Source organism: Lycium barbarum, chromosome 7 (assembly GCF_019175385.1).
Source record: "Lycium barbarum isolate Lr01 chromosome 7, ASM1917538v2, whole genome shotgun sequence".
In the NCBI taxonomy this organism is placed as follows: domain Eukaryota; kingdom Viridiplantae; phylum Streptophyta; class Magnoliopsida; order Solanales; family Solanaceae; genus Lycium; species Lycium barbarum.
The window spans coordinates 92,158,141-92,172,446 of NC_083343.1; the positions used below are offsets into that span (position 1 = coordinate 92,158,141).

General features: G+C 37.6%; 1 protein-coding gene across 1 annotated transcript; it reads left to right on the forward strand.

Annotated features, from left to right (window-relative positions):
- Positions 1 to 1,843: 1,843 nt before the first annotated feature.
- On the forward strand, positions 1,844 to 2,800 carry LOC132602326 (uncharacterized). Its single transcript, XM_060315223.1, has one exon. It carries the CDS (start codon positions 2,038 to 2,040, stop codon positions 2,740 to 2,742), a length of 705 nt encoding a protein of 234 aa, XP_060171206.1. The 5' UTR covers positions 1,844 to 2,037; the 3' UTR covers positions 2,743 to 2,800.
- The last annotated feature ends 11,506 nt before the right edge of the window (positions 2,801 to 14,306 follow it).

A 14,306-nucleotide genomic window follows, 5' to 3' on the forward strand; every position in this document is an offset into this window, starting at 1 on the left:
AATCAATTAAATTTGTGAGTGGGTATAAGATATGTGGTTAAGTCTCAATCTTCTTGATAAGAGAAAGATATATATATAGGTATGATATGAAGAGAGCAATGATAATCGGTGGTTTGCTCTAGACTCGAGTATCTACTAGCAAATGAGTGTTATTTGATTTAGAAAACGTAAGAGATAAAACACAGCAAATATGGACCGAAATCTGATATGAGAGAGATTCTTATATATAGTTTTCTATTACAAAGTGTTCTTGATATGATCAAGCCAACCCCTTAAGAGGGGGACAATGCCCCTTATTTATAGTAGTGCCCTATGGGCTTCATACAACATGAACAATAAAATAATGATGAAAAAGCTCTGAGTTGGATTAGGTTGGGTTAGGTTGGCCGTACGGTCTGACACCCGTACGATTGACAGTTGAGCATGGCAGAACGCTATTGACGCGTGGCAACCGAGTAACGGATCTCCCAGATCAACGGCCATGACCAAAACGGGCTAACGGCTAGGATCTCCCGGACTAACGACCACGATCTCCCGGACTAACGGCCACGATCAAACGGACTGACGGCTATGATCAAACGGACCAATGACCACGATCAATTAGGCTATGGAGAAATCGGACCAGATGATGATCTTCCCTCTTTTCCTTCGATCTCTGGTCTTACCGGTTCTAACATATGTCCGATTTTTACTGTATACAAAAGGATTGATTATGCTTTAAGATAGAAGCTCAAGTCCTATCTCTATCGTAATTGTGTGGCAATAAACCAGTAGTTGGTAAGTGGCAAAGTATTCCTCAACTTCAAGAATACAAAAGACAAAAGCAAGAAATAATGTAGGCGTGCATTGTATGCTAATACTTGAACTAAAGTTCTACCACTTGACGTGCTAGTGTGTATTGATGGCTATGTTGTTCCAAGTCTCTAAAAATATTCTTGTACTTGTGTTGGATCCTTCAATAATAAATTATTTTTGAAAAGGTCTGTCACACATTCAACAATATTTTTAAAGAGTATGAGCAACATAGATTGATGTCTCCCTAATTATTTGATTGCAGCATGACCAATAATAGGCTCTAGTGACACCATCCCCCGTTAACCTTGAATGCAATTTTGCATTGCAAGCACATAGAAAACTTTTGCCCATTTGAATCAGCTTGGACCTACGGTCCTACACTGAGTTACTGATGGTAATTTTTTAAACTCGTAGAATAGAATGTGACACGATAAGATAGAATCTACCATAAACAAAGACTTCCTTAAGACTTTGGAACATAAATGTGCATGCTTGGTTGTATAGTCCATTATAATTTGAGGATGTTTTAAAATTGTCATATCTTGATTCGGTACTCTTGCAAACCAACATAAATTACTAAATTTGGACAGTAAAGCATAATGGTAAAGAATGATATCCACGGTATAAAGTTAATTCAGTTACTTGTTCAAAAGTAAAAGTAGACTTTTTTTTTTTTTGGTCGTTGTAGGAAGTTAACTCTCATAGAGTTATTGTACTTCTTAACTCCCTCTGCATGGGACCGGACTTGCCTTTCATCTTTAAATTCATACTGCTCCTTCAGTTTCAATTTAAGTGTCTTGTATTTTTTTTTAATCTGTTTAAAAAAGAGTATCTTTCTATATTTAGTAAATTTTTCAATTTCAACATTCAACATGACAAGTTTAAGATCACAAAATTTAAAAGTCTACACATATAATTAATTTAAGACAACGAGATTCAAAAATATTATTTTATTTTTTAAACTCCGTGTTCAGTCAAATTAAGAAACTTTAAATTGGAATGGAGCGAGTAGTTTTCTTTTTCTTTTTACTTTTTGACATTAAAGCCATTATTCCTCCTGTCTACTACTACTAAAGCCCCCCGAGAAACCAGACCATATTTCTAGCCTTTCTTCTTTTGACTTTTTTTTTTTCCACTTCACATTTGAATCTTGTCTTCTCACCACAACAATCCCAAAGATTTAGTCTTTTCTTTCCAATTTACTCTCAGTAATTGTAGTACCAAATAAAAATAACAAAATACATGGCAATTGGCATGATCTCAGAGGCTCCAAGCATTGTTACAAGTCCAAGAGTCTCATTTTCAGACGATCTTTGCAACAAAGATGCTAATGCAGTCATTGAAGATTTCCAACATCAATCAGATCATTCTAATTCTGATTTCGATTTCTGTATTAACAACAACACTAATACAGAAACTTCTTCGGCAGACGAGCTTTTTTTAGATGGCTTAATTCGCCCGCTTCAACTACAAGAAAAGTTTGTCACGTTAAATCAACAAGTTCCTTTATCCAAGAGTACTCAAACTTTATCTTCTCCTCAAAATAAACCAACCCCAAATGAAATCTTGAAACAAAATGTTGTTACAACTACTAGAAGAAGTAGTAGTCTACATTGTGTCAATGGCAATAAGAAAAGCTCTTTTTGGTCTTTACCTTTACTATCAAGAAGCAATTCTACCGGTTCAGCGCCTAATCCAAAGAATTCAACAAAGGAAGGTCACAAACAGAATGCACAATTCAAGCAAATGAAGAATATGAATTTCCCATCATCACAAAAGCCTCCACTGAGAAAGAATTATGGTCACGGAGGGCTTAGTTATGGTAATGGGGTTAGTGTTAATCCTGTTTTAAATGTGCCACCTACTTTTATTCCAAAGGGTACTGCTAATCTCTTTGGTTTGGGATCTTTCTTTGCTAATGGAAAAGAAAAGAAGAGTAAGAAGTGATTTGTGTTGTACTTTGTACTTGCTCTAATTGTTCTTTATAAATTATTGAATTCCATCATATTGTGTTTATAATTTTAATGTTCTTTCACCTCTGGTTATTTAACAGATGATAAGAACTGTACTAAGGATATCTGCATAAGCTGGGTACTTTTTGTCCCTTGTGTCCATCTAAATAAACAATTAAAGTCACAAAATAATACCGAGTTAATTAAATACTACAGAGGCGATGAACGGAGACAGGAATAGGAGGATTCGGTCGATTGAATTAGCACTAGGAATGTCCATAAATATCTAAGGGTCGTTTGATAGGATGTATAAGAATAATATTGAATATGGTGTATTAGTAATGCTAAGATTAGTTATATTGAAATTAGTTAATGACATTATTTTTTATCGACGGTTTGATTTGTTGTATTAACTATCATGCATTGCATAATTTCTAAATAGTATTGAATAGGGTGTATAAGTATAAGAATAATAGTGGTATAGTTAATGTCATGGTTTCCTATATATAAGAATAGTACTGAATAAGATGTATAAGTACTATTGACATTAGTTATACCAGACTTAAATTTGTAACCAAACATTGTACTGAAATAGTACCAACATTAAAGGTGCAAATATACCCCTAACTTTATGATTTAGAGCAGATATACCCTCGTTAAAAGAAATGGTGCATATATATCCCTGCCGGTATACAAATGGTGCAAATATAGCGAAACACTGATATATTTTAAAAAAAATATTATTTAGCTTGTTTTTAGTTGAAAAAATGCCATGTGGCTTCAAAAAAATAAGTCTAGCCATTTTTTCAGTAGACCTATTATTAGAGCCACGTGGTAAATTTTTTCTCTGGTGGGTCGGGTCTGGTTTTTTTAAAAAAATTGGGTAGACTTATTTTTTTTAGAATCCAATGCGATATTTTTTTTTAAACGAACCAAACAACGCACTAGAAAAAAAATTTCCTCGTGGCTTTAAAAAATAAGTCTACTAAAAATATGAGTAGACTTACTTTTTTAGTAGACTTATATTTTCTTATAGACATAAAAACCTCACAAGTTGTGAAAACTATCAAAATATTCTCAATTCTTATACAATCATACCAAATGAGCAAGTCATAATTCATAACAAAATTAATACGCTACTAAAAGGCCTTTCTAAAAAATACAACATCAATTGATCAAACTTCAGTTCAATAAAAAAGAAAATTTAACATGAATAGTAATGTAACTACTTTTTAATATAATCCCCCCACATGGTAGACATAAATAAAGGTTGTTAAATGATTGGTGAGAGTGATTGTTAAAAATATCTACTAACTTATGGGTCTTTAAAATATAAACTTATGGATCAAATTTTATATTTAAAATTTCTGAAATCATGAGATGAAATGCATGTCCAAAAGCTGATTTCATCTCGATTTCAAATTGCATGTTCACGGGATATGCACTCGCTCGATATGACTTGTGCTACCAGTAAGAGAGGGGGATTAAACAACCAAAGGACAAGCTTGGCTAAGGAGAAGAGAAGTTATAAATGAAAGGACGTGTTGTTGGGATTTTACAAAACAAGATAAGCTGGTAAAGTTAGTAGAGGCGGGTAGAATAAGTGAAGTGTAAGGAATAGATATAAAAAGCGAGTGAATGTCATAAGATAGGCGTGATGGTGCGACAAGATTCATGGTCAAATAAAAAAAAAAAGGCACGAGGAGGCAAGTGTCGGGAGTACAAGGGATGCAAGTCACGAGGTTATGCGTTCATTATGAAAAGTGAACTGGCCACTCAGGAAGGAGATATAAGCTGACCGACTTAGCACCCCGGCTAAGAAATACCAATAGTGGTTAAGTAAAATAAAAAATAAGTTAGGATCTTGGGAGACTTCGATAGTAATGGGCGTTGCAACATTTTCCCATAAGCAATTAGGAAGTGAAAAGGCGTACGATATAAGAGCGACCCTTGAAATTCAATAAGGACGACCACACTAAGGCACACATCGTGAGTAGAAATTAAGTTCATTGAGATCAAGACTGCTAATTGTGAATAAGCTGTGCGTGTAAAAGATTCAGTTGTTCCCAATAAGTGAAAGTTAAAGTACGGCGAACGATAAGTATCAGATGTGTGAAGAATTGGTAAAAGCGGAAAGGTAGGAATGTGACGCTACAGGGATAGAATGTTTAGGCATGAGATATTAGCTATTCTCCCAAGGGAGGAGGTAATGCGGTAAAGCATCGAGATAAGATTATAGAAACGCTTAATAGCATAGTGGCAATAAGAATTGCAGCTAGAGGTGAGAATCGGATGAGATAGTAGTAGTTTAAGCCCTACCAATGTGCCACGACTTAGAACGATAAGTAAGTATGAGTGCTAGGAAGGAGATAGTAATAAACTGGCAGGGATACCGCTGGATAGTAAGTACAGTTAGACATTGAGAACTTGGGGATTTATGAAGAATAAGAGAAGCCAAAGAGATAACTCAAGAGAAGATCTTTGGAAATTAATGTTTAGAAGATAGCTCGACCCGAACAACCAATAATTGACTTGTGAAAAGCCTAGGTGTGGCTATACAAGAGGTCACAGATGAGCCACTAGATCCTACAGGACTACATAAAGGCCTCGAGTGCATGAGATTTCAGTTTTGCAGGACACAGTTGCAACCCTAAGGACACTTTAACGAAAGTGATGGCCGCTAAATTTCAATATGCGTGCTTCAAATACAGAAGGGACCATTGAGCCTAAGATACAAGGAAAGCATTTAAAGCTTATGGTTAAGGAAACACTACTAGAATAAGAGAGAAAAAAGTAGTTATAGGTGGTTCAACTCACTTGAGGTGCTACGGAAAGCGCACAAGTTAGCATGACCAAGGAAGCCCTTCTAAATGTAAATCAGGGAGGAGATAGCTCAAGTTATTAAAGAATTATAATATTGACATCCTATGTTGTCCAAGCAAGCTAACGTTGTACTTGATACCGTCAGTTTCAAATTTATGACCACCCTAGCCTACTGAGGCCGAGAAGTGGAAGTTAGCTAAGTTACACCAGTTGAACTACTTAGGAGTCCGATTGCTAAAATTATAATATGGCAAGTGTTATTATTTAGAAATACGACACCTTCATTTGTAAAAGAGAGGGCGAAAATAAGAAGATCCTCCCTTGATTTGTGAGTTAAAGAAAAAGGTATGTTGGAATGAGGTAACAACATGTGAAATGGAGAAAAAATGAGGTTCCGATACGCCAAGCCAATTACATGTTGTATATGTAGTGGGACTACGACATTAAATCATGGTAGGGATACATTACTCTAGTTATCCTAATCACCCAGGGTCAACTGAGATGAAGCATTATGTCAAGAGTTTTCAAATGGGAACCTCCTTCAGATGAATCATATGGATGGTATGATTGTTAACGAAAAATGGAATATAAGGAGAACCAATCATCTGGTTAGAGTCAATTGAGGTCTGTTTTAACGGATACGTTCCAGAGTCTCGCCAATGAATTCGAGATCGTTGCTTAAGGTAAATCATATCGACAACATTAGACAATTATTATGGATCTATAGTTCTCGACTTAAGGTAAAATGTGTTAATGGCATTCAAATTGTCATTATTGGGTTGTGGAACATCCCTAAAGATAAATCTTATCGATATAGATGAACATAGTCTTCCTATAGATTAAGACGAATGTCAGACGAATAGAGTACAAGTTGGAAGGTACAAAATGAGGATCCTAGAATAGTATGTGCAAACGTCTTCATGTGTGAAGATTGATAGGCCACGAAGTGAGGCTAAAGAGGTTATGTGTCCTTGCCTAAGTGATCACATTTAGTACAAGCTTTCATCCATGGACAAATGTTCAAACGGAAGGTCTTGAGATGTTTACATCTAATATATGCTGATTGTGTAGGGACATGTATATATATGATACTTGTATGGCCCTGCAACGCACGTAGGTTGGGTTTTGGTTGTTTGCAAGTCTTGAATAGTGTCCAATTTCAGGGGAGGCTTTGTCAAAATTTTCGTAAGATTCCTAATAAGTTTACCCTCCCCATACACTTCTACATTTGAGGACGAATGTTCCTAATAGGGGGAGGATGTTACATCCCATGTTTTCGTGCGTTAGAAAGCCTGCAAGTTAAAAGACATAAGTAGGAGAAACCGAGGTTACCCCCAAGCTTATAGGTGGTTAGGATGAAGTCCCGAAACTATTGAAGACTCGAAAGTGGAATGCGGTGATTGGAAGTAATATTTTGTATGTACCGAAAGGAGCTATGGACTAGTGCCATGTCACATAATCATGACAATGAGTATATGATGTTTATGAAAAATGATTACGATTTAAGTGAATTGAGATAAAAAAAACTAATTATGTGGATAATTGCTTAAATATTGGATTTTAGTGGGGGATTAATTAGCTAATTGGTGGATTGTGGATAAAGAATTAATAAAGACACCAATTACACATGGCAGAACTGGATAATTGAACAAAGGTCAACCATGAAAAATTTAATTAGTAACCTAGGTGGCACCCTTAGGAGGATTCTTTGCAAGGTAATCTTTACAGGAATGGGACCCACTTTCCACTATGGTAAGGAATTAAAGTGATATATATATTTGGCAAAAGTAAAGGAGGTGTATCAATATATATGTGTATATACGTGCAACAATATATATACGTGCAATATATATACGTGCAACGATATATATAGGCCATTCATATTGATTTACCACCTTCTTATTTGGAGAAATTTCTCACAAGGAAATTTCGCAGCTAATTGATTCTTTTTAAATTTTAGTTATAGCAACGTATTCAGTGTGTAGATACACACAACAACGTTATTCCATGAATAGATATACACAATAATGTTATTCAATTTTGTTACGGGTTTCGCTCACCGCTTCGATCTCGTTATTCTGTTTTCTTGCGTTATTGAATTCAGACTTTCTTTGAAGTGAAGTGAGATGAAGAAAGAGGAGTTCTTGGAAAATACGGGATATGGTGCAGGTTGATACAAGTTAAATTGAAGGCTGATCGAGTGAAATTAAGGTAAGATCCTCCCCTTTTGGTGTAATTAGAGTTAAATCCATGTCATAATTAAGTGATTATCTTGTAGAATACGAAATTAATAACGAGAAATCGTATATGTTATTGTTGGTATTTTGTTAGATGTATGGGAGTTAATTCAAGTTCATTATGGTAAATTGGGTATGGTTGTTGTTGTTCTTGGTGTTGTGAACTTGGGGAAGTATTAGAGACAGGGGAGATGCTATCCGATTCATGATACGACAAGTTTTTCATTTGATATACATGGTATACCAAGTATATCCTTAGCCTAATGAGAGACGTTATCATTATTATAGGTTGTAACGCTAGACGAGCTACGAGGTTCAATTGTACAGGAAGCCATCAAGGTATGTAAGGTGTTTGTTTCCCTCTTTCTTTGGAACGAATCCAACTAGAACATAAACACGAGCGTTCCATAACAATTCACTCCATTATTATGCTTTGTACTTCAAATTTCAATGCCTTAATTATCTGATTGATTCTGGTTATGATAAATTACCTTCACTAAATGGTTTCTTGATGTTGATATGAGTTTCCATGACGTCAGCCAGGCAGGCATGTAGATATGCACAACACTGTAGTGGGCATGTTACGAGGATGATACTCCCTGGACGCGGGTTGAGGGCGATATGATGATGATGATGTACTATATACATATACTTGCATATGATTTTTAAACTCATGCATTGCATGTTGCACGTCCTTAGATGGATTAGGTTACTTCTATTCTTTTATATCTATGTCTTACTTATGTTATTGTTTCCTGCCTTACATACTCAGTACTTTCATCCGTACTGATGTCCCATTGCACAGGACGCTGCATTTCGTGCTGCAGGTCCTGACAGGCAGTTGGAGGACCATCTGATTAGGCTTGCACCGTTTAGCGGATAATCTGCAAGCTCTACTTTTTCTGAACTTGTTCGGTTTTGGTATGCGACGATATACATGCTTTATCTATATCTTTTGGGTATGGCGGGGCCCTTTCTCGACCGCTATGTTACGTTTATGCTTACTCTTAGAGGCTCATAGATTGGTGTTGTATGTATAGATGTTATATGTGGCTTGTCGGCCTTAGTTTGGTATTGGTACTGTTGTTGTGGCCTTGACGGCCGTGTGATCTTTTGTAGACATTAGTAGTGGCCTGGTCAGCCTGCGTGTATATATATAAATTACCGTGTTGGGTCTTTTCTGCGCGCAGGTGATCCTTTATGTTATATATATGTCATATGGTTCCTCATAGTTGTTATAAGTTGAGTACGTTGAATGAACGTCAGGTGGTACTCGACCAGTAAAGTCGGATGCCCGTCATGCCCCTCAATTTGGGGTGTCACATGGACTTTCTTTCCGGAATGGTTCAGTGACGTAGTCGCGCAACAGAATCGATTCATTTTTCTGACGTTTACCCCGACCCAATTGTTCCTCCGGTGTTTTATCGTTAGCCCGGATATCTTCTATCTGTACTTCCACCCTATTTTCTTTATCTGAAACAGCATCTGTCTGGTTTAATTCTGGTTCTTCCATGGATTCGTTATCCAGTGTCAGTACTTCATCTAACCGGGTTTCATTCGTTCCTACATTATCAGTCTGATCTTCCTCGAAGTCGTGTTGGTTTCTCTCTTCCTTTATTTTTTCCGGGATCACTTCTACGTAGTCGACTAAGTTACCTGATCCCACAGCAAAGGGGAACTTAGTCTCGTAGAAGTTCACATCTCTTGAGACTAAATATTCATCATTCTCCAAGTCATACAATCTCCAACCCTTTTGTCCGTAGGGATATCCCAAGAATACATACCTATTACTCCTACTCTCAAACTTGTCCCTCGTTCTTCCCTTTGTGTGTGCATAGCATAGTGACCCTAGCACCCTTAAGTGTTCATAATGGGGTGCTTCCCCGTACAAAACTTCATAGGTAGCTTTCCCATTCAAAATCGAGAATGGTGTTCTGTTGATCAAATGCCCTGTAGTCAAAACACATTCACCCAAGAACCTGATTGGAAGATGACCCTGAAATCTTAATGCGCGTGCCACATTAAGAATGTGACGGTGTTTTCTTTCGACTCTTCCATTTTGTTGTGGTGTCCCTGTGCAAGATTTTTGAAAAAGAATTCTATGTTCGAAGAAGTATTTCTTCATACATGTGAATTCAGTTCTGTTATCACTCCTAACAATCTTCACCTTTTTACCAAACTGCCTATCTATCAAGGCGAAGAAATTTTTCAAGGTTTGGGACACTTTTTTCTTATAGATTAAGAGAAAAATCCACACGACTCGCGAACGATCATCCACAATAGTCAAAACATATGAAGTAACACAAGATGAAGGGGTTCTATATGGTCCCCATAAATCACAATGAATCATATCAAAATAATCTGAAGCTATATTATCAATTAAAGGAAAAACACTTCTTGTTTGCTTTGCCCTTTGGCATACATCACATTCTTTATCTAATCAAACACTACTCTCTTATAGGTCTAATGTCGTAATAGACTTCGTAACTTATGCCGGAGGGTGACCTAACCATTTGTGCCAATGAACGAACCAATTGACTGCTTCCACTTTCATAACTCGTATCCACGACACATTCCGAAAATAGTAAAATCCAGCTCGACGCTTACCCGTTCCAAGCAGCTTCCTCGTTGGAGGGGGGGGGGGTCCTGTATAGAACACAGAATTTTGTTAAAATTTACATCACAATCTAAATAATCAACAAGTTGTGACACAGGAATAAATTTGCATGATAAATCCGAAACATAAAGGACATCCTCCAACCAAATCTTATTATTTAGCTTGATTGCTCCTTCTCTCATGGCCACCGAGCTACTTCCATTCGGAAGCCCAACCGTACACTCAGGAATGTCTCACTGGTCACTCAGTTTCTTTGGACTACCTGTCATATGGTTGGTAGCTCCAGAGTCAATGATCTAGGATGAGTTTTCGGCCTTACCGTCCATCTTGCCATTTGGGTTTATTCCTTGAGAATTTAACACGTGAATCACAGTCTTCCAGATCTCTTCGCTCAAATTGTGAGGTCATGTCCCGCCTGTGTTCGCCTGTCCTATCTCTGTATGAGCTCCTTCCTTGGAAACCACTGCGTTAGCCCAGTAGTTGCCTCTTTCACGTCCGGATCCGGGTCCAACCATCTACTGCTGTTGCTGTCCTCTTCCTCTTCCTTCGATTTTTTCATCTCCTTTTTCATTTCCTGGCCACCAATCCAGATAACAATGAGTTGAAAACATCCATCCGCGACGTGTCTCTTACAATGTGTACAGAATGAACCATCGCTTTTCCGTTCACTTTGGTCATGGTGAGGGTTTCTCCCTTGCATGGAAAAAGCCATGGTTTCACTCCAGTCCTCCATTTTTCGTGTGATTCCTGTTACACGCTCTTCTTGCACCAGCTTCGAGTAGACCTTGTTTAATGTTGGCAACAGTTCCTGGGCCAATATGTTCGACCTCACCGTTCCATACATTGCTTCATCCAATCCCATAAGGAAAAGATGTACTTTTTCTTCTTCTCTTTTGGTTTCTAGGGCCGTCCCTAGATTGCACGTGCACTTTTCACATTTGCAAGTCAGAATCTGTTCGTAATTTGTCAATTCCTCCCACAACTTAGTGAGTCTTCCATAGTAATCCACTATGGACCTTCCTTCTGCTTGCACTCCGCGAGTTCGGCCTTAAGTTGTTGCATCTCAGGGCCATTAATAACGGTGAACCGTTCTCGGATGCTCGTCCACAATTCTTCTGCTTCCTCTTTATGCCAAAATCGTTGAGCGAAGTGTTGGTTCTATGGTGTTGTGAATACATGACACCAATAGCAAGTTTATTGTCACGACTCAACCAGAGGGCCATGATGGGCACCTGAAGCTAACCTACCGAGCACCTCATAACACATATTTCATAATCATATCTATGTGGGCCACAAAACTAACTCACAAATACGATGATCTGTAAGGGACACGAGTCCAAGAAATATATGCACATCTATATACTCATCATCAAACTATGCCCATATAAATAAGCCGATAAGGCTGCCAAAAATGATATACAAAATATGAACAGAAAAGGTCATAGAACATCTAACTATATACATTTGTCTACGAGCCTCTACATGGAGTGCATAACATCATAAAGACGAGACAGGACCCCGCCATACCCATATGTACATAAAAGAATAGTACTAGTTGAACTGCAGTCGACACAAGCGGAGCGCTCCTGTACAATCGCTGATGAAGTAGCCTAGGGGTCTGGTCCGTCTCCCTGTCTACCTGTGAACATGCACGCAGCGTCCACAACAAAAGGAAGTCAGTACGGGTAATGTACTAAGTATGTAAGGCATGAATAACAACACAATAAAGATATGAATGAAACATGAGATAAGCGAAATAACCTATACATTTGAATGTCTCTTAAGGCGGACGTCATGCATGCTTAGCTTCTTTAAAAAAACATTTTTCATACATACATGTATAGTACCGTACCCGGCCATATAGGCTCGGTGTTATCATCCTATCATCCTCATCCCGCGTCCAGGGTAATATCATAACATACCCACTGCAGTGGTCTGCACATCTACGTGCCTGCCCGGTCGACTATAGCGCCGCGCGGTGTGAGAAAATTCATACATATATATAAAGCATGCATGAGATCCCAAATAAAAGCTATAAATCTATCGAAGTGACGTAAGGTCAGTAAACCTCCAATTGTCATTATGGAACTATCATCATGGGCATATCTCACCTTGAAGGAACAATAATCGTAAGATGAGATCAATGTCAATAAACAAGATCAATAATCATAAGACAATATCAATAATCAATAATCATTAAACAAGGATCAATAGTATCATAAGAGAATAAAGGACAAAAGCTTCTAGCATTTCTAGGAGTGTAGTTATTGTAGTTATCCTTCGTGTAGGTTCGTAACAATGGAATCATGCCATAAGAAAGAAAGGGACAGCCTCAACATAACTTTTTGTCTCATTAACTACTTAACGCTTATCCTCCCAAACTTGTGAATCTACATTCAAGATAATTCATACTAGAGTTAAGCCTTGAAAACTCTCATAAGATCAAACTAGAGTAATTAATGAGCTAACGAAAATTGGGCAGCACTTCCCCTATTAATTACTCTAGTTCCACCAAATTCCAAAAAAATTCCCAACTAACAATAACAACATCAAAAATACCATAATCAAGAGATTTCATTCAAATTAAACTTAAATCAATCCAAAATCCCCTTTTAAAATCAACCCATAGTCATCCACTTCAACTTGATACCTTGTAACATCTCTACTATGATTCCTTTCCTCTTTAAGACTTGTTAAACCTTTAAGTAAACTCAACCATAAGAAATAAGATGAAGAACATACCTTTTACTAGAAGAACTTCACCTCCCTCAACTTCTTCCATGACCAAATTCACCATAATTTCAAATAGAAGCAAGAACAATCATCTTCCATGAGTTAGCTTGGGTTTTGGAGTTTGATATTCTCTTTGGATGGTTTGGAAGGTTTTGGAATGATGGAGAACCTTCAAGAGCACCCTAATAATATAGAGAGAGAAGTGTGAAAAGTGAATATGAAAAATGGTATCTTTGGAGTTTAAAAAAGGCTTAAAACCGCCCCACCACCCCGTGTTGAGAGGGAGATGCGGCCCAGCAAGTGGGGAATTGCGGCCGCATACTCCCTCTAAAATATGAGGAGGTGCTGGGCAGTAAGGTCCCCCAAAAAGGGGAGTTTCTGGCCAGTATGCTACACATCAAACTCAATATGCGGCCGCAAACTGCCCACAAACTCCAATTTTCGCGAAAATGCATTCTTTTCGATTTGTTTGACCTCCAATCCTTATGACACCTTCTTGACACTTATGTAAACCTTAATCAACCATCTAAGGATCCCTATAACTCCCTCTCAAGCTATTGCTAAACAATCTATAGCACAAATGATGCAAAACCTTCCAAAAACATGACACCAATTCTAGTCTTCAACAAACTTGCTTCCACCAATTCACTTAACTCTGAAACCTTAAGGTACACACTTAGAATTTGTTAGATATCTTCCTTAGCTTTGTACGGGCTTCATGCTCACCTTGGTCTTACGTTAGTTTACTTATAATGCGAACGACGCGAAATTTTTCCAAGGTGTAACATTTATAGTCCACCAATCTTGCGACTCTTGATCCGGCTTCTTGATCATACCATTAACGAAGCCAAATTTCTTCCTAGCTCTTAGGGTTGTCCTCATAGATCTAGCCCATCCTTCATAATTTTCACCCTTCAATTGGCCTTGTGTGACCACAATTCCAGGGTTATCATTCGACGTAATGTCATAAGGCTCTTTGAGTTTTGTTTTCTTCACCGGCGATTCCTTTGCTTTTATCGCCAGTTTCTCCGTCACCTGCCATTTTTTAGGGTTTATGTGTTCTTTCTAACCTGGCCCTGATACCATGTTAAATTTAAGACAAGAATAAAAATTTAGAGTGACAGAATAATGGGAGAATTCTTTTCTACG

Coding starts and splice junctions, on each gene's coding strand:
- LOC132602326 (XM_060315223.1), top strand. CDS start 2,038: ATGGCAATTGGCATGATCTCAGAGGCTCCAAGCATTGTTACAAGTCCA.